Source organism: Musa acuminata, chromosome BXJ3-4, assembly GCF_036884655.1.
Source record: "Musa acuminata AAA Group cultivar baxijiao chromosome BXJ3-4, Cavendish_Baxijiao_AAA, whole genome shotgun sequence".
Taxonomy (NCBI): domain Eukaryota; kingdom Viridiplantae; phylum Streptophyta; class Magnoliopsida; order Zingiberales; family Musaceae; genus Musa; species Musa acuminata.
The window spans coordinates 41,696,689-41,718,196 of NC_088352.1; the positions used below are offsets into that span (position 1 = coordinate 41,696,689).

The following is a 21,508-nucleotide window of genomic DNA, read 5'->3' on the forward strand; positions in this document are numbered from 1 at the left end:
GTGCTGTGGGTGTTGTTTGTTGATGAACATTTCAGTAGATGGGAACCTTATTACAATATTATTTTGTAAAATTGCATATATATAATTCATATTTATCACAAAGTTATGTTTTGTGTGTGTGTGTATATATATATATATAATATATATATATATATATATAATATATATATATATATATAATAGTAACTTTTGGCCTATTTTTATTCCAAACTCGATTTATAGATATTTTAATCTAAATTAAATCAGCAAAATAAACATGGAAATAGCAAAAGAAAAAAAGAACACTGAATAAATGTCATTTCTAAATATCGAGGGGAGTCGCTCTCGTCAACGCTCCATCTCACGCTCTATCCATCTAAATCTGGCATCTCAGCCGTCCATCCATCCGAAAGGCTTGATAACATTCATCACGGTGATGGGCACGAAGCAAAGGTGAGCAGAGACGATCATGTCTTCCACTTCGACTGGCAGCCTTCCGCCCGGCGCTGGCGGAGGCGGAGGAGGGATCGGTGGCGGCGGTGGCGGCGGCGTAGGGGGTGTGGGAGTACGGGGCTGGCTGTCGGCCACGTCGGTGTCGTCGTCTGGGAAGAGGATCAAGAAGGAGATGCTGGAGCTCAATGCCGATCCGCCTGCCGACTGCTCCGCCGGCCCCAAGGGCGACAACCTCTACCACTGGGTCTCCACCATAATCGGCCCCCAAGGTCTAGCTAAACTCTTCCTCTCTTTATCATGTTCATCACCACCATAAACCCTTACGCTCTCATCATCTTGTTCTAATTGCTTCTTAGAGAGGCAGATAATTTGTGTTCTCTGAATTTACGGTTAGCAATGGTTTCTTGATTTAAGCTGACCTAAAAATTGCTGCAAGAAGGGGGCTGTTGTTTGCACTTGCAGCCCCTCTGGTTTCATTCATGATTAATGAGAACATTCTCATAAGCAGGCGCTTAATAAGACTTTTTCTTAAGGTAATGGTTTCTCGGGGCATATGCCCCTTGCTGCTTGAGATTTGGGGTGATTAATTCCTGCCCCTTGTTGTTTTGGTTGGACCTTGGAAAGTGAACATTCTTGTAACATGTACACTTGATATATTAAGGGATATGCTTGTCATGAACAACGTTTCATGTGTTTCTCCACCAAACGGAAAGAGGGAGAGAAAAGGGGAGGACGAGAAAAGGTGGAGAAGAGGAGGAGGAAGACGATTTTTTCCTTTCTCATATTAGTATTTAAGCATCTTTCCTAGATTCTGTTAAGAACATGGTCTTACCAAAACTAGTCAGGGGCTACCCCAACAGTCGAATAGCCTTTGTGCACCTATAAATATATTTATTGGAGTTCCAAGGTGTAATCTTTCCCATTTGTTGCTTCAACTCAGTCTGGCGACCTCACTCATTTAAGCATCCACATGTACCACATTGGACTCTCATGCCCTTTTCTTCTTGCGATTTTCATCATGTAGGCTCTTTTCCATAATGATCTCATTTCCTACTGTCTAGCAACTTGATCAGCAACTTCAAGATCGTCTAGATATTATGTGATCATTTGACTCGTTAGTCACACTCTATCCTCCAGTTTTAGTATAGCGACTTTTAGTTTGGAACTATCAAGATTTTTAGTTTGGCCATGAACAGAACTGATCTAAACATGAGCTTTAACCCATTATACCTAATATGCTCTAACCACTTTTCTACTTACGTATGCTTAAGGGGCTTTTAGTAAGGTTTTTAAGTTTTTCTAATTGCTGCCATGAATCGAATATGTCATAGCTAGGATGCATGTCATATCTATCCTGCAATATTGGGAAAATATTCTACAGCTCACGGCAAACATAGTTTCTAAGAGTCCTGGTTGGTATGGTGATTCCATGGGGATTTCCTTTCATATATGAGAATCTCAGTCAAACACTCTTCTCTCCCATTTCAATTGGGTAGCTCAAAAATTCCAAACAGTTGAAAGGACTTGTAAATTTCAGATAGACATAAAATATACATGAAATCTCCTACGAAACATAAAATGTAGACTGAAATTTAAAAAATCTCAACTTGGGATTTCAAAAATGTAGGCATGCAAAATGGAATAATCTTGTTGGAACTTGGATTCCCATTATGGTAATAGTCCTAGGATTTCTAATCCCTGTGCTAAAAGATATCATGTGTTGATTCTTTTCATCATTAATGAGCTGTATTATATGTTCTCTTCAAAGATTACATATATATTTTCACCACGAAGTTTAATCCTCGATGCCTACCACATATGTTTTTTTATCTATCAATATTTATAATAGATTTTCATACGAATGATAAGTACCTAAAGGATCCATTTGCCTGGAACCCTTGGTAGTTACCAACTTTTGTTATTATTTCAGGAACCCCATATGAAGATGGCATATTTTTTCTTGACATTGTCTTTCCATGTGACTATCCATTCAAACCCCCAAAGGTATGTGAAATTGGACTAAATAAAAAGACATCAAATTGTTGTGCTTTTGTTAGTTTATGCTTAATATTATTATACTAGACTTTCTAGCTACAACATTGTATTATTTTCATTCAATCATATTGCATCATCATTTAGATTCCTCATTTCCTTTTACTTTTTATATACATTGTTTCTTAACTGTCCAACATTATATTAATGTACTCACCTGTTAGAGATAATTTTATATTGGCAAGGTCAATTTACCTGCCCTATGATATGCTAGACGTTGTCTTTCCCAATATCTTCCTCAGTTTTCCTGCTATTGGAAAGTGAATCGAAAGCTTTGGAGAAATGAGTAAATTGAATAGGCCAAAGAAGATGTACATCTAAGCGCAACATCTTTAATTAGGTTTTTTTAAAAATAGCTTTATTTGCCAGTATCACGATGAGAATACCATGCCTCTTCATTCTTGCAACCTATTGTAGATAGTGTATCCAAGTATCACAACTTGGGCACAAGTATTTCTTTATTATACTTTTTTTTCTCATTTTTTGTTTGTTTGAAGCATAAGCTTAAAAGGGTGCTATGTCGTTATTTGCAGAGATCCATTCAAATCTAACATAAATTAGTGAGCACCCTTATACAGTCAGCTTCATATGCCTAGGTCCATTGGTCCATGCATCTTCCCCTTGTCATGTTTTGTGCTTGACATTTTCTTGTACCTCATTAGTAAGACCAACCTAAGGAGGTTATCTAGACCATGATAGAGAAAAATAATTGAGAAGATATTATGAATATTTCTACAACAAATGTATGCTAGGATTCCATTGGTATATTGAATAGGTGAATCTGTGGAGAGATGATTAATACTCATAAAATAAATTGCACTTTCTACCTCTATTTATGTGTTAATTAAGTAGAAAATAAATTAAAATCAGACATTGTTTGACAACTACGTTGCTTAGATGATTGACACCCCGGTTTAGTCCTACATTGGAAATAAAAGGATAAATCTAATTGTACATAGGGATAGGGGTAGATGAGTCTACTACTATTAGCTTGGGTTTAAATAATTTGGATTATGTGGCTTTAAGCTCACTAAGTTAATACATTTGTCTGTTCATCAGAACTTGGTGATAGGCATGATGAGAAATCCAACTAAGAAAGAGCTACTCGTGGACAAGGCTTAAGGCACATCCCAACATGCAGCCACCAAGCTACCCCCTTAGGGTTTGTATCTAGATGAGTTGGTCTTTAGGCACTTGGGATTGATTATGGACCATGAGTCAATCAAGTCATGCTTTTATACGAGGAATGATTCAGTCCACATTGGAAGTAGGAGGATGAATGTGATTGTATCTAGATGAGCTTACTTTCCAAAATTTTGGATTAAGTATCTTGACCCACCTGGTTTAAAACCAATCAGGGTAATTAATCAGTTTGTTGGTCGCGACAATAATAATAAAACAGGTCATTATAGTTAGAGTAGGAGAAGGAGGAGATGAGGAGGAGGTAATCAAGAAGAAAAGGGGAGGAGAGAAGTAGGAGGAGGAGAATCCCATGAGTCAGGACAATCACCGCCCTGTATCTCATATGGACCATCCCAAATTAAGTGGTCCATGTGCTGGTTCAGGTTTGATCCAGTATATACCAATAAACTTTGACATAGTTTTGTTGGTATTCATTAAAAAAGGTTGTGGTTGAAACCACTGTCTTTAATGAAATCAAAACTCTTATGTCAATATCAACAAAAAAGTTGTGGATGAAATCACCGCCTTCATTGAAATTAGAACTCTTACGTCCATGTTGAGGCAGAAACTAAAGCTTTGTACTGTGCTGATGAAGTCTTAAGTGTGCAATAGAATAGCTGGATTATATCCTGGTGCCATGCTAACACTGGGGCCTTGCAAATTTGGCAATTTATTCATTTAAGCATGTAAAGTGAGTATATTGTAGTATAATTATATGCAAACTAGTACTCAGAAATCTGATTTAACTTCATTTGTTTAGTTGATGAAATGGATAACTCTAGATCCATATGTTGATCTCTTAAGAAGTAGTCTCCAATTTGAAATAATGATCTGGCTGACCTATGAAACAGCATCAATCATACACTTTTAAGCATGACCCAATGGCTGATGGAAAAGTCTCTCGGTATCTATACAATTCCATCCCAATAAAACTAAAAAATAAAAACGAAAGATTCACAAGAACAGAATTGATCATTCACTAGCAAGCATCACTACATAAAACTAGCATATTAAAAAACTTAGGTGGCATGAAAATTCTTTTTGAAAGGGATGATTAGGGGTTCTCATAACACTTCTTTTTATTTTAAAGGCAAGAGAGATTTTGTTTTATAGGTAATTTTGTTTTTCTCTCTTCCTTCATGAAATATGCAAATAGAGAACTTAGTGGAGAATATTGCCCCCACTCTAAAGTAAATGATCAAGGGAAGATGATAACACAGATACCCTCACTTTCTACCCTTGATGCATCTTGCTGCCATTTGGCAGAAGCTCACAGGAGTGACTAGAGCCAACAGCTGCAGCAGTGGCCCTTTCGTAAGCCTACTGCTGCCAGCAGTGGTGCGGCTTACTGCTTCCTGCAGTGATGCAACGACCCCTCACAGGTTTATTGAGACTAGCGGCAGCCCCTCGCAGGTTGTTGTGGCCAGCAACAGCAGTAGCTAAGGGAAGAGAGGACAGTGACTTGAAGAAGACAAGGGTGGGGAGGAGAGAGAAGAAAATGGAGGAAATAGAAGTGGGGAAATAAGGTGAGGGTATTTCATTAAATTGACAGTCTACTGATAACATTAGTATCAAACAAATATGCATGCATTTAATATTTGGTCAGATATAATTTTATATATTGCAATTTTCCTTTTAATTGTAGCTTCATCGTGCCTCAGCTTCTTTACCCTCTTTGTCTTCGTGTTTGTTGTCTTTTCATGCTGCTCAAAAAAACTGTAATGTTCTCATACAAGGGAAATTGATGCCAATCACAACCAATGTGTGTTGTGCACCACACATGTTATACAAAATTTATATAGTAATAGCCTCAAAACAGCATTTGATATTCCTTCAAAATTGGTCTCTTCAATCGTATTCGAGATTTCTGTAAATGCTTCATTGGCGCAAGAAATAGATGTAATAAACTGCTTGAGAATCCTGTCACATATGCCATTTTGGTTTTTTGTTTCTGTTATCTATGACAATTTTGGAATGTTAAATGGACAGATATATTGCGTTTGATATATCTTATATCGAAACCTTTAAATGGTATATATATTGCAAAACAGGTAAATAGTAGAAAAGTTCTATCGTAATATATCTTGTAGTTTGATCGAGGTTGGCTGAAACTGCTTGTGAGCCATTAGATTGTCCATTTATTCTTGACTGTGATTATCGTAAGCATCAGTAAGGCTAGCTATCTATCTGATGAATCACACTCATGATCAATTTGGCTTCAGGTAACATTTAAAACTCGGATTTACCACTGCAATGTTGATTCGACTGGCGATCTGAACCTAGACATCTTGAAGGATGGGTGGAGTCCAGCCATGACAATCTCGAAGGTTTTACTCGCCATCAGATCAATCATCACAAATCCGGTTCCCTGTACGTCATACGTCATTTGTTTGCTAGTTCATCAAGGGCTTAGTTGGAAACGGCATGATATATCAGCATCTTTTCATCATTTCTGTTCCTTGTTCTCCGCTTTCTTCCCCACAGCAGATAACCCAGAGATCGCCGGCATTACGCAGCTATACTTGACGGACAGAGCTAAACATGATGAGATTGCAGCAGAGTGGACTAGACGTTTCGCCCGATAAGAACATGAGCTAAATATGATGTGATGGTATCATGTAAATAGTAACTATACGTTGAGTTTCGTAGAAGGTTGGTTGTATATATAGAGATTACAACCCACACAAGAAATCAGTTTGTAGAGAGACTTGTATGTAGTATTAATTTGGTGCCCACAACACGTGAAGAATTTATCGAATTGGAATCCTACATGTCTCACTTGTAATTCCATGTAAATGGAGACAAATGAGTCGTTTCATTGATTATTTTTACCGGTTTCAGATGGTATGCAACAATCTAACTTTCTTCGAACAGTTCATGTGATAGGTGAGTTTCAACGACGACAAAAGAAAGATTCATGTATCCCACTTTACTTCAAATGTGCCATATACCAAAAAAAAACGAATAGTGTGATAAAAATAAAAAATAAAATAAAAGACGTGCGACCTGCAAAATTGAGTTGATGCTTGATTATTTCACTTCCAAATCCTTTTACCTCGAAAGCAGTGGCAAAGAAACCATTGAAAGAAGTTGGTCGAGCGAACTTGGGGCCGAGCTTTAGTGAAAGCCTACAGGTTTAGGCAAAAGAGTCCACTCTCTGATTCATGGTCAACTGGGGTTGCTACTGCCCAGAATGCTCACTTCAAAACGACTAATAAATAAACTATGGCTGAAATGAATCAAGTTGGCAAACAAACCGATCTTAGAGCAGCAAACACTAATATAGAGTATTCTTAAGTTGAACAAATCGAGAAAGATCCAACTGAATCTATCCATTCGCTAAAAACAACACTTGGGCGTAAATTCCCTCTCCTCCAAAGGCGGAGAAAAAGCAAACGAAAGAATAACCAGAAAAAAAAAAGGACAAAAGGAGAGAGTCCATCAGAAACGATACACGCTGCTGCGGAAGCTGAACCATAGACCTCACCGCCTCCAACGAACCCTGTTACAGTTGAATGACGTGAGACGTACAGCTTTCAACATCATTATACATCTATTCCTTCCAAACCAGCGAAACTCAGGCAGCTTGGAGTAAAAACTGATCCTAGGATTGGAAATGTCCACAACCACAGTCCCACTTTTGGCGAGAAGCACTTGCTGTGAAAAAGCCATGAACCTAGCCCCCACATTCGCTGACTCACAGAAAGTAATCGGGAGTTCTGCGAGTCACATCCGGCTCTCCTCTTCTGGGGGCTGGCTCAAACTGCAACAGAAACACCAATCAACAAGAGGTCAATCCTAAATAGTTTCCATCCACAAAAACAGCCGGAGTTGCCAGAAGAAATACAAGGTTTTGATTGAATTGTTAGAACTTCACATAAGCAAAGAACCATGCTGCACTGATGTGGGAAACATGCACATGAAATAGAACTCACCCTGCAGACACCTGCTTGGTGGTGCATGTCCGGTGTAGGAAGTTTCGCCTAAACACAACTCTAAATTTAACATTTTCCCAAAAGACATTGTTGGAAATCATCATGGGACCTTACATAAGCCTAAGCCTACAACTAGGATTTGATTACTAGTGTTCACTGTCTGACCAGGCACAAAGGCAACTAAAGACTCTTTCTTTTACAAAGCTTAGTAACCCATTTGGTTCGACGTTATGGATCCTTGATTGACCTACATGCCCATTCCGGCACAATATTGATACGAGTAACCATTAAATATCAAATACATACAAAGTAAACATGTACAAACATACACATACACAAGCATTTTGTCACACAATACATAAATATATATATATATATAGAGAGAGAGAGAGAGAAAGATCTACCTGGATGAAAGTATGCCCCTTGCAGTCATCAACTTCCAAGATGGAGGCCATATTCCCACACCGGTAGCAATAATTTGGAGCACTAAATATAGTAACTACCTTTTGGTCCTGTTTTAGGCAATTGAATTATTAATTCAGTCGTTGAACTTCCAAGAAGTCAATGCAAAAACAACATTATAAAAAAATTAGTTACATGTCCCCAGTTATATCCTTCCATGACTAATTGATGTGCTCTGGCTATCAGCTTAAGGTTATTGGTATGGTTGAACTGCTCTGATATATCCTGAAAATACAATTACCTGAAGCTGCTTAATGCAAAGACAGGACATTGCAACCACAAGGAAAGAAAAGGTCTTGCATTATACTTGGCCAAAGGTATATCCTGCACCACGAGGAGAAATACCCCACCCACATCTGTCATCAGGATCAGACCATAAAAGGTCACACATAGGCCCCTCATGTGGAACCTCTTGAACACGATCAAAGTTACGGATGTTATCAAGGGTTTCAATAGATGGAGATAATCCACCATGAAGGCAAAATATTTCCGATTCAACCTACGCAGACAGTGAAAAAAGATATTCAAATCAGTCGATTTCATGAGTAATGACTCGAAGATCAAGAAATCATCACCAGATAATATGCATCGAGGCATAAATACTCGGACCATACAGGGAAAACTCAGATACTAATGAAAATCATTGCACACATTCACATTATAAAATCAACCCTTATGCAGACTGATTTTCTGCAATGGAGAACTAATGGAACTCCTAGCATCAACAAGAAAACCAACATGAATTTAATTGATAAAACACTTTGTATCGGTAACTTGAGGTAAATTAACCATCATAACAGAAGAAAAAATGACATACAAAACAGTATATATACGTCCATCCACTAACTAGGCATAAAGGTTGATCTAAATGTTAAAAAAATCAATACTTGTGATAATTTATCTTAGTTGCCATTAAATGTTCAGAACAATTTCAACAAAAAGATTAAAAACAAGCTTCCACCCCATATCAACCATTTCTTAGGAAGCACTTTTTCAACACACAAAGCTCCGACAAATCCACATGTTGACATCATATACAAAGAAGTCATTGGAACATGTTGATTAAATACAGTTTTTTCCAACACCAGGAATAAATCATTAAAAAAAAAGGGTTCTAGTATTAGCTTAGAGTTGTTGCACATCCAAATCAAACCAAAAAATTAGCAGAAAACTGCATGATAGTGGCATCCAGAATAAATATCCATTGCCAGGAGCTAATAGGAATAGTTCAAGTACAAACCAGTGCTGTCAAGGGGAAGTAATCAAACAAATCTGTAAAGATCTTCCATACATTTGCATTACCATATCTGCAATTAAATAATGCAGGAAAATATTGTAAGGAACAGATAGTTAATACAATTACATGTAAAAACCAGAACAGGATTAAATTGATTTCTCCTGATTTAGAAGTACATTAAGGTTGCAGATCAAGATGCATCATAGTTCTACTTTCTGAGAAAACAGAACTCGCAAAGATTCCATGACAATGATGAATTTGGTACTAAAATCACCATATACAAATTACATACAGATAGATGCTCCACTAGCTTGACTATGATTGGATCAATGAGACCTTAACCATACTAACCTCTTCTAAAGCAACTCTACTCTTGCCTTAAAACTGGGGGGTGTTATAGTTGTATATCCATTCCCACAATTAATGACCAATTTGCTATGTTATATTCATTGGTCCAACAACAGTTTATATGACTGACATATCTAATTATTGTCATTACACTAAACGAAGTCCCATAAATTATAGCATATAAACTGGTCAGTGGTGAAAATGCCAACAGCATCAAGAGTTGGCATCTGGAAACTATTGATGCACTTACAAAACTTTTAATGTGTTCCTGCACCACGCTCTTGCTCTAAAAGTCCTCAAGCCTATGGCTTCACAGCAGCACTATCTGCACGTGCTGACACTTACTACAGAACAAGTATCAACAAATAAGTATAGCAGATTGCAAACAGCATAGCCCCGTATCAGGCCTAGCAGTTATCAGTTAATATAGTTTACTTGTCTCCTAGGCAAAGCAATTCTCAATTCTTCAGTCAACAATCTTCAGTCTTTACTCCTAAGGGAAAACAACCAATTCTGGGACACGGCATGAAGCACCTGTGACCTATACTGTGCTTAAAGATGCCATGGAAGTATTGATAAACCTGGTGACATATACTGTGCTTGTAGAACAAGAATATAACTACATGACTGCACTTTGCAGTAAACTACTAAAATATAATTATAATTATAATTGGCCCATTTAAAAGTTTATAAAATTGTTTTTGAAGGAAAAATGTTAGGAAATATGGTACTGCATATCACGCACATACCATGTTGAAGAGATATCAACCTTGCACGATAATAACATCAATCATAACAGCTGCAGTAAATAGCATTACTCTAACAGCTGGAAATTGTGTATTTCCATAAATGCACAATATAAAGACTAAAAAGAATAAAAATGCCTCCGTCATCAGAAGAACTCTGTTATTTTAATCCTTGTTCTCCGTCAGTATAGTACCACATGGAAGAAACTAAAAACATGTCACACAGAAGGAGGCAGTATCATTTTTCATACAATGGCACGCATTTAGAGTGAATGGAACTAGACCAAAAAAATGTTGACTACAGTTCACTTGTATCTACTCTTTATAAATTACAGATAAAAACAAGGATCATTTATCAATAATAAAAATCAGTCTTTTGAATCTTTTAAAAGAAACCATTTGTTTAAATAGGTCCAGGCATGCACTGAGCAGAGTAAATCTAGCATGTGCCTACCATAGGACCACTAGATACAGCTGGATGGTTGGTTGGTGACTGGTCTACAGACCAATAGAGTGATTGCTAAACATGGAGCTTTGTTCCCCATGGAATTGCAGGATTCCCCCCAAACCCAGCTGGTGTTGAAGAACTTTTATTCAAATTCCAAACGATGGAGAAGCTGACATCTGGCTTGCTCAAATATATAGGTTGTGGAGCTAATGCTAATGTCGGGTAGGACAATTGGTTATTTGATGCTCTTATTGCTTTAAAACCTACTTTTCTAAATGTGAATGCTAGTTGGCACATATTCATGTAGCTGATCTCCTTTAGGATGGCTCTTGGGCTTATCATTTAGTCCTGTGGCAATGAGCAGGATTATTGATGTCAAGGTTCTAGATCTTGCTCTGGTACCAAACCAGGCCACAGATACCATGTGTTGGCAAATCCAAATATGACAAGCATGGCTCGAACTGGAAGAAGAGAAAGCAGATGAGGAAGAGGAGCAGAAGGCGGTGCAAGAAGACAACACCAAGAAAGGGGAGAAGAGGTGGCATGCGTACCTTAAGGAGAGGACGTGGTAGGATGACAGGATATGGAGGAGAAAATGGCAACAAGAAGACAAGGAGGGGAAGGCAAGTACCAGCAGTAGTATGATACCATAGTGCACACCCAGAGCAACCCTCAATCATTTATCTGAAGAAGCACAATAATATCTGAACTTGTGTTTGTTTCTGTGTTTGACATGGTCAAAACCAAAGCTTATTTCAGGTCCCAAAAAGAATTAAAAGTTTCAGCAACTTGACTCTCGGATGTCAAATTAAAATACAACTCTCAAGTTATTGAGAGAAATAGAGGCACAGGGCAGAACTACATATAACTGTCAGCCTAATTGTTGCCTTTTACAATAGATAGAAACTTGTCACTTGTAATGTCAGATCACCAAATTCCTATGCAGCACTTGTACATTTTCCTTCCTGTTATAAGACTCAAAATTGATTATCTTATTGTTTCCAGATAGAAGCCCAAGAAAAACAATGCCACTAGATTGACACTCATCAAACTGAATCATGCCACTTGGATATCATTGCATTGCCTTACGCTTCTCAGAAGATACTGCTTAGGGTACATACATACTGCAGAATTCCCCAGAGATGTCTTGGTCTGACTGCAGTGCATCAATATGCTTGTTAAAGTGATACAGATACGCCAAGTCAAGTATAATGCCATCTTACATGACCACAGACTGCTGTTCAAGACAGCAACAAATGATGATGATATGACAGCAAAAGTCATTTTCTACAACCTAAAGTTCCATCAGCAGATAAACACATTTTCTAAAATCATTACATGAGACCAACAATAGCAATATCTACTAAATAGCGTACAGACCCATATTCTAATGCAAGGGAACTACTACCCAAACAAACATTAAAAATTGATTCAAAAAGGTCAATCCATTTTGATGTCGAAAATAGAACAAACACATACACTAGTTATATTGAAAAAACTACATTTGCCATATGCACATTCTTCACATAGAAACATGTTTAAACTTTAAACTATGAATTCTGGTACAGAGTTACCAAAAGGAAAAAAAAATGTATCGATGATCCTGATAAAAGTGAGCAAAAAATAGTGTATAAGTTAGGAAGATGAACAATTGGTTCCACAAAAGGTGAGAACTTACTTTCTTAAGCATTCATCATAAAATCCATAAACTTGTGTAATCTGCAATGTGATGCAATAGTATTTAGTTTAGATCTATAAGGAAAAAAAATTAAGACAAAAAAAAAGATATGCTGATATATCTAATCTCCAGTGCAGTCAATTTGATTTGGTTCATTACAAAAAAATATATCAAGCTACAAAAATATAGACCCAATAATGTCAGCAAAAATAAGAAAGAAATGACATGTACCTGACGACTCTCATGATTTCCTCTAAGAATAGTGATTCGCTGAGGATATCGCACCTTGAGGGCCACCAAAAGCTGGTCATACCAATCAACAACATGTTATATACAAGGATGTAAAGTTACATAAACAAATAAACAGAATGTTCTAACAGAAGCAAAGATGTGCATCCCAACTAGAAAATTTTATTCATTTGAGTTCAATACTTAGAAACATGGCACACTGTAACATTCAACTCAGATGGCATAAAATGAATATAGCTTATCAGAGAACTTTGAAGATAAAATTCAAATTTCTGGGATTCTATCCTCATGAAAAACTTAGCTTATACCATGGTCCCAGCACAAGGTCAACCATATGTTCAAGAGCAAGGTCAGTAGATAAATTGCCTCGAACCACAAATTTCTAGAACTTCACAAGAAAACAATATCTTGTTTCAATATGATATTACCATTTAACTTTGCCAGCCACACCATTCAAGGTTAAAAACAAAGTGGCAAACATAGAGCAATTCAAGTACATAAATGCATGTACAGACACAAAAGTAACACCACAGAGAGGTATCATTGATCACCATGTCATGTAAATCGATGATTAGGATTATATATAGTAGCATGTAGATATAACTGAGGCGAAGCAACTAAATGACGTATATTAGGAATGCCTGTAATGGAACAATGGCATCATCAAACATGAACATTTATTCCATGTTGGGACACGTACCAGTATTAAAAAAGAAGAAAATCAACCTAAAAATTAATAGATCTCTACAACACTAGCATCCACCTATTTCAAGTCAATAGCATTAAAGTTTTTTTAACATGTTTTATACATGCTAAACAACATAAGTTAGACATAGCTGTCCCACACAATAAAAGAAACAACAAGTGTTGCCTTTTATCAAATACTGAACTTGGAAGTGGCAACAGGTATATCACAACATTCAGTAGTTCCTATGAGGCACGTATTTTGACACTACATAGCATACATGCACAACAGAAATAGAACACTTGCAGTATCTACAATATTGCATGGAGAGTAGATTGTAAAAACCTTCTAAAGCTAATAAGGAATGCAAAAAACTTGTATTTCCGAAGTAACTGAATTGAATAAGAAGTCTCTATGCCATCTAATGATGCACATCATGGACTACTTATCATCTTCTGTTTGTATTTTAAAAAGTCTTTGCACACGTATATACATATATGGACATGAATCTCTTTGTATATTGTAAAAAATATCTATATTATGTTTACTCTTTTGACCATTAAAACTTTGGTTTTTTGTCAAAGGATGGGTAAAATCTGCACACAGCTTGAATTTTAAAACCTTGGTCCTGATCAAAGTCCTGTACTTGACTGACATCTAAGCAAAATAATCACAAATGTCCCTATCAACCATAAGACATACTTCCAACAAGAGCAAATAAATTTATAACCATATCATCAACATCAATATCCTGAAATAGATGGGAAGACAACCAACAAATAACAAGAGGACTTAATATTAACTTGAAAATTCAATAAAGAAACAGATTAAACTATTTCAAAGTGGAACAAAACAAGAGATTTTTTTCTTTACTACTCATAACTGTATATCAACAGCTCACTTAAGAAATACCATTAAACCATCAGTTATATCAACCCATAAAAAATTTAAGTTTTTTTATCTTCTTAAATAAAGACCAAATGAGAGTGCCTCTTTACAAATTCATGAGAAAGAATAGTAAAATCTAGTATTATAAAGTTTTAACCTCCTAAGACAAGCAATACATTTTTTTAATTAGACTCCAGGTTACCAGTATATTTGTCATGTATATGCACAACTATATTAATAATATGAGCATAATGAACTGATAATAAGTATATGATAAATTAATGTTGACTCAGGACTAATTTGATTACAAGATATAGAACCATTTCATCAGCATGTACTATATTAAAATGTAGGCCTTCATATCTTAACAGACTAAAAAGTCTGTTGACTTACAATTGAGAAGTTCATAACTACTTGATATAACCATGGGTTGTTAGTAATATAATTTCCTTTACACTAAGTTGTATTTCCTAAGTTAATACTCTATAGTTTCTAATTTATAGCACTCCTGAAGTGCCTCTTAAGCTGCAATTTCAGCCAAATGTTGAGCACACAATTTGCAATTATCTGGAACACAGCATACCCCATCCTCTTGTCAGTACATTGCTCGAATATTATCATTGACACAGTATTGAAGCATATGCTTTGCTATGCATACCTTATTTCAGCCCATAACAGAATTTTTGGAGTTAGAAAATAATCCATGATATTTCAATACCTGAAATAACATTTGTATATTATCGATTTCTAGTTAAATCCACTATATTGCAATCGAGATCCCATCTCCTTTGACTCAAAAATAATTACAGCCCATAGCTACAACTTCCCATGAGGCTAATTCCAGCTTCAACTCCCTTCATCCTCCACCGAAGAACACCTCATCATTTACAAGGAGCATTGGCAGTGACACTAACAAGAGACCAAAGAGGTCTGAGGTTGCTTCTTGCCCTATAAACACACAAGGAAGATGCTGATGATCTGTTTGGGAGAAAAAGAAAATGTTAACATTCACGAGCGCACCAGCAATATCTAACTGATCACTTCTTACAAACAAAATATTGTTTCATATTTTGTGAAATATTTACATTTAACAAATGTAATACCATGTTCTTAATTCACAAATTAATGCTACAAAGTCCTAATTAATGCCCTGAAGTCAATTTGATATTCATCCATGAACACTGTGCACCCATTTGTTTTTTTAATGCATTGAGAACCTCTCACTACAGTATGTATACTCCTAGTGATTGTTAATCATAAAATAACTATTAGAAAGTTAATTGCCATTCACAGAATAACAATTAGAAAGCTCTTAGTACCATGATGAATGCTACAAAGTCAATACAAGTAATACTATAAATCAATATAAAGAATATAAATCAACTTGACCCTCTATTATCTCCAGAAGAACTATTGACAAAATAATCAAAATTCTAGAAATTGACATTGATCAATCAATCTTTCATGTCACTGTCGCATGAATCCTGTGCAATGCATAGGTTGACAGCTAGTTTGAAAAAACTTTATGAACGCGGTCATCTATATATCCAATGCATAATTGGAACAAAGGAAATTTTATGCAATGAGATATTTCAAGAAAAACCACATGGAAAGTTATGGGTAGTAGCACAAGGGAGTTGAAAATTTGTTTACCACTCCATGTCAATAGCTACATACTATACTGACATGGAAGTGACACATGAAATAGGTAAAATTTTGCTTTTTACAACTTGATGAACATGTTCATACTTTCACCCGATCAACTTGCTTGACTAGATAAAGGACATAAGTTCAATAAACTTGCCTTATGCTGGGCTCATGGTTTTAATCAAGGCAAGGTGTCTAAATCAAACCATGTCATGACCCTCAAATAGTCACTGACTCACTGTATTCCTTTTGGTCAGAGGAGATTGAGACTTTGAAATAGTCCAACTAAACAAGGTATTTTCCCATTTTTCTCTCCTTTTCTTTCTTTCTCCTAGTTGCTTTTCTTTACACTTTCTTATCCTCAGACATACCCATGCCAATATGGCTATTCTACATACCATACCAACAGCAGTGCCTAGTGCTAGCAGCCAAAGGCATTTCAATGGAAGGGAGATCCTTGATGATACCTACTTTTAACTTGCAATTAAAGCTAACAATATCTCCACATGTGCAATGTACATGGAAATGTAGCGGAAATCATTTCTTTAGTGTTCTTGTTTACAATTCACAGAATATATCTTACCGAGATGAATGCTTAGGATTATATCTACCAATGACAATGACCTTAAGTGCCTAATCCTGAATATATGAATTATGAAGGTTTTCACATTATATCTAGAAATGCATCTATGACGTAACCAACAAAAATCCAAAGCATGGTTTCTCCGACCAAGGACCAGTACCATACAATATAGCTCAGTAACGGTCAATAGTCTTATTTCATGAGATCAAGTGATACATGGTAGTATACCATCCAGTGTTTAGATACCATACTGATCCAACAACTTATCAAAATCAAGATTGAACCCGTATTTAAAACCTTGCTCCAAAGTTTTATTGAAGACAGAAGTCAGGTAAATTTTACTTCTTTGCTACAGGAAGCAACCAAGAACACTTGCTGACAAGCAAAGCACATATATGTAAGCATGCATCATATAAGTGTATGCTTACAAGCATTCTCCATGATTACAAACAAAAATTGCTTTTGATAAAACAACGTATCCAACATCTTAATAAAATCAGAACAGGTTGTCTATGCTAGGTTTGAAAGAAAAAGCTTCCTGCCCTGGAAGCAGTGTAGTCATGCATTCTAATAAGAAAATGGCACAATTTTTGTCTATTAAAGTCAGTACCCCAGATATGTAATGAATTCAAATATTACTTGCAATAACAGCATAACAAATAGTATAGTCTATAGTTGACAGCAAATAAGAAAGGAGAAATTTTCTTACCGTAACAGTTTCAACAGAATAGTATCCACGATCTACATAATCGCCCATAAATAAGTAATTTGTATCTGGACACTATCAACAATAGAAAGGTATCATCAATCCCACAGCTAGATTTAGAAGCACAACTTGTACTATCTATCCAGATACCTAAATCACATAGTTTCATCATATTTAAAAATAATAGAGGTACATACAAGCAGAGCAGCTAACAAAATGTAGTACCTTCCCTCCAATTCGAAACAGTTCTGCAAGATCATGAAATTGCCCATGAATGTCACCACATATCGTCACAGGACTCTTCACAGGCTGCAATGAAGTAAATTACGTTCGTTAACCTGGCCCAAAAATTATTCATCTATTTCATCAGTGTAAGAATGGGAAGATGCACCTATTTATAGATCAGAAGCTACCAGAAACAAAAGCAATCACATGAAAAGCAAAACTTAAAGGCATACAAGTTGATGATCGAGAGGAAATCACTATCGAGCATGTCTGATGGGTTCAAATCGCATGCTTGAAAATAACATTCATAATTGAATTATAACAGAGATCTGCTAGCAGCAGTTGACTGCCCTCACAAATCTTTACATTGATCAGGGCTACTTATAGGTTTGTAACCTTGTGCGGTACCTATGAGACAACAGATTGAATGTAGGCCTCCCAAAATGTACTAAAGGCAAGCAAATGTTTCCTCCATATAATTAGATGATGGTTCAATGAAACTAGGGAACTTGTTTCTTACAAAAGTCTACAATGTTTATTTTTATTTCTAGTTAGGTTGAAGCGTAATGAAAAAAATGATAAATTTAAGTCCAAGACTTCTTCCAATAAAATATAGGGTAAGTCTTAGTGGAGCACATTCAAAAATTCAAGTCACAAAAAAACTTATTTTCTTGTAATGGTAAGCTTATGAACAAAGACCTTTCCCAAATCCCATATTGGCCGGATCCGCATGTGCTAGACCACCAGTTTACTTCTTCAAAGTAGATGAACAAGACATTCAACAAAATAAGGTTATATGTATCACAAAACCAAATAATATTATGGTAGCCAGTGTCTAGCAAACATTATAAAGAAACCAAATCAAAACAGCAAAAGTACCCAATGTGACAGGAAATAAAAATAATCACAGATTAAAGAAGAATAAGGCATGGACTCCCATTAATATAGGCAAGAAATGCCTAATTATTAGCTCCAAATAAGTTATGAGAACTTTGAACCGAAAGATCTTAAAATCAACTTATTTTAGCAGATAATTGTGAAAAACAAGGCAGCCAAAATATTTGAAGCTAAAATCAGGATTATGAACTTGAAAGCATCTGAAAGGAAAAAAAAAGTGGAAAATTTAGAGCTGCCATTTTCTAAAATATTAAATGATGAAGCATTTGAACACACTAAAAGTACATTTCTTTCAGAAAGGGACGTAATAAAGGAACAAAAAGGCTAATTTAAGTTCTTTGACCCTTAACCATAATTCATCAGCATTCAGCAAGCTAAAAAATCAGATACTTTTACTGTCATAACAACTGAACAAACCCGAACCGTATCTTAAGAAGCTATCATGAAAGTTGAAGGTCCTGCCACCGCCAGCCAACAGGCAAAGTGCTCAGACTCCTTTTATCCAGAAATTTATAGAAACAAGAAACCCTGTAATCAATATAAAATTGGTCAATAAGTATGTCTTACCTGAACATTGCTTTCTTCCATCAATACCTCTTTGGCCTTCTCACACAAAACCCTAACCTATATGACAATATTATTATTAGATCTCGAGACAAAGTTCATGATCAAAACCACAATTCTACCAATAACTCATAAAAAAATGCAGAAGTCATAATCAGATGTGTAATGTACAAAACTGAAACAAATTTGTCTTACATATTTATACAATTATTCTTAAGTGTTAGCCACAAGGGACAATAATAGATACAAGAAATTTGCTTCCACAACAGACAAAATAGACGATTAGAAATGCATATAACAAATTTAAGAAAAAACTTTCTTATGGCCATTGCAAGCCAGGGACCACAATTTTGATGTATTTACATGCACATCTAATGTGCAGGGAGCAGGAAGAAGTTCAGTGAACTAGGAAAACAGTCCATCCTGTAATCTTAAAATATTTTGGGATGTAAAAAACAGCATGACTTCTGAAGGGTCACAATCAAGAAGGTAAGGGAAGACAAGAGAAAAAGGAAAAGGAAAATAAACTTGGTTCTCAATTTAGACAAGTTCCTGCCAGACTCAAGCAGTTGATCAAAAGTCTGGAAGATGCAAAAAAATCAACACATTGATGGTCTAGAACATAAAAGTTGATGCTTAGTTTTTTGTAGAAAGATTGATCTAATCTTACCTATCTTTGCTAATCCATGGGTCATCACAAAACTAAGGCAAGTGTCTTAGCCATCACCACCCACGTCCGCATTTCAGGTTCATGTAAGAGATGCCAACTCTCCATAATCCTTGAGTAACCAATGCAGCAAGAATGCCATCTTTGCTTTATTTCCAATTAATAATTTGAAATTACATATAAGAATTAGCAAGCTCATTTATCTGTAGCCTTATACAGGTGTGCCCATCTATTGCATATAGGCATGAGTTCTCTATCTGCAGATATATGTTTCTTCCAATTCATTAGTATGCATTTCCTTTTACAAAACCTCATTCTGAACAGTTTTCTATCTTTAAAAACATTATTAAAGCCAACAAACCTCATCAATCAGAGTCCTTATTGCATGAATTATGACAATGAACGAAGCACCATAAATTATGTGAGACATAAGCCAACTAACTCAATATTATTTCTCACATTTAACAATCTTAAATTTCCTTATACCTTGCAACTGAACAACAAAATAATAACTGAATAAAATACATTATCCCAACAGATCAACCATATGTCTCTCGTATAAATCGTTAGGCGTCTACAAAGGAAAAATAACTTTGATCAGATCCAGCATAGGTAACCAAATGTCCAAAGAGAAAAGGCCTAAATTCCTCGGAAATACTACCTATTTCTTTGCAAAACTAGCATTCCTAGATCGTACACTAAGTCCCTAAATTTCTAACAGAAAACACATCAACCGACCCTGATCCGTCGAGATCCACGGGGATTCGACTACCATAACCAGGATCAAACAGCAACCGCCAATAAAATAAGCGTTTAAACACAATCGCACAGCGATCGGATACGTCGAGAAAGAACAACCTCCTGCTCGGAGAGCGGCTTGCACTGCATGAGCTGCTCGATCTGCTCGTCGAGGTTCCCATGGCGGCTGGGCGCCGGCAACGCGTTTGCGCTCATCTTCCTCTCCTCTGCAGCCCGCGGGACGCCACGGGACGCGAAAAAAACCCTAACCCTAGATTTCTTGGTCGCCTCCCGGTTCCAAGGCCCTCCCTTTCCCTCCTTTCCCTTACAGAAATCTTTCCTTCCCTCGAAGGCGAGAAATGGCGGAAGAGCCAAAAAGAAAAAGTAGGGGAAGAAGAGTGAATTAAAAGAGGAGGAAATCAATCGATCCTTCGTCCATTTAATCGTGTCGGGGAGAGGGTTGGAGGACTAAAACTGTGTTCCCGGAATTGTCAAGGGATTAGCTGTATGAACTCAAGCAGCATTAGAGTTATGCTATGCGGTGGCAAAATTTCAGTGGTGGATTCTTAAACGTTTGTCGGGTGGGTCTTGTCTTTGGATGGTTAATTATCGCGTAGGCTGCTCGGAAGGACATTGCTGAAGAGATGCGCATTGCAATATTTACAATTTTACCATCACTGACATGTACGCTTGATGATCTACTGGAGCTTCTCCTCTTACAATCATCTCACCTGAATTAATTAGACATTAAGATCAAAATTGCATCAGTACGAGACATTGTTCTTTTTGTTAACAATGAATGGTAAGATCATAAAATTCTTAGATTCATGGATGTTTCTACTATAAAAAAAGTTATTTCGACCTTTGTTTATCATCCATGAACAAATATGTGGTGATTGAATGGTAGGATGCGGATACATGTTAACAAAATAGTTAAGTATAAAATATCAATAATGTGCAACAAACTTAGTCATCAGATTTGGTGTATTTTGCTCTTTTTATTCATCGGTAGATTTGACCTAATTTTGTCCTTTATTTGGCATCATGAACAGATTTGGTTTTAATTGTTTGATTGGATGCTAATATATGAACTAGTTCTTAAATAGGGCAAAGATATATTCTCTACTCTTATCTATAAA

The 21,508-nt window shown here is 36.3% G+C and overlaps 2 protein-coding genes across 9 annotated transcripts; one reads left to right on the forward strand and one right to left on the reverse strand.

Moving 5' to 3' along the window:
* The first annotated feature begins 406 nt into the window (after positions 1 to 406).
* LOC103983012 (constitutive photomorphogenesis protein 10) lies at positions 407 to 6,491 on the forward strand. 8 transcript variants are annotated; one of them, XM_065147090.1, is made up of 4 exons: positions 416 to 701; positions 2,363 to 2,436; positions 5,961 to 6,036; positions 6,151 to 6,491. In XM_065147090.1, the coding sequence occupies exons 1-4, from the start codon at positions 449 to 451 to the stop codon at positions 6,249 to 6,251; spliced, it is 504 nt and encodes a 167-aa protein (XP_065003162.1). In that variant the 5' UTR covers positions 416 to 448; the 3' UTR covers positions 6,252 to 6,491. The 8 variants fall into 8 exon arrangements, with proteins under 8 accessions (XP_065003163.1, XP_065003161.1, XP_065003162.1 ...); XM_065147092.1 differs by having other exon boundaries at positions 6,154 to 6,491; XM_009400136.3 differs by having other exon boundaries at positions 422 to 701; positions 5,889 to 6,036.
* A 437-nt stretch (positions 6,492 to 6,928) lies between these two features.
* LOC135636266 (serine/threonine-protein phosphatase PP2A-2 catalytic subunit-like) lies at positions 6,929 to 20,813 on the reverse strand. The gene is made up of 11 exons (XM_065147907.1): positions 20,490 to 20,813; positions 18,968 to 19,024; positions 17,504 to 17,587; positions 17,282 to 17,353; positions 12,752 to 12,823; positions 12,521 to 12,561; positions 9,304 to 9,370; positions 8,371 to 8,562; positions 8,199 to 8,288; positions 8,006 to 8,113; positions 6,929 to 7,429 (listed from the first exon to the last, which is right to left on the reverse strand). Exons 1-11 carry the CDS (start codon positions 20,583 to 20,585, stop codon positions 7,364 to 7,366), a joined length of 945 nt encoding a protein of 314 aa, XP_065003979.1. The 5' UTR covers positions 20,586 to 20,813; the 3' UTR covers positions 6,929 to 7,363.
* Between the last annotated feature and the right edge of the window lie 695 nt (positions 20,814 to 21,508).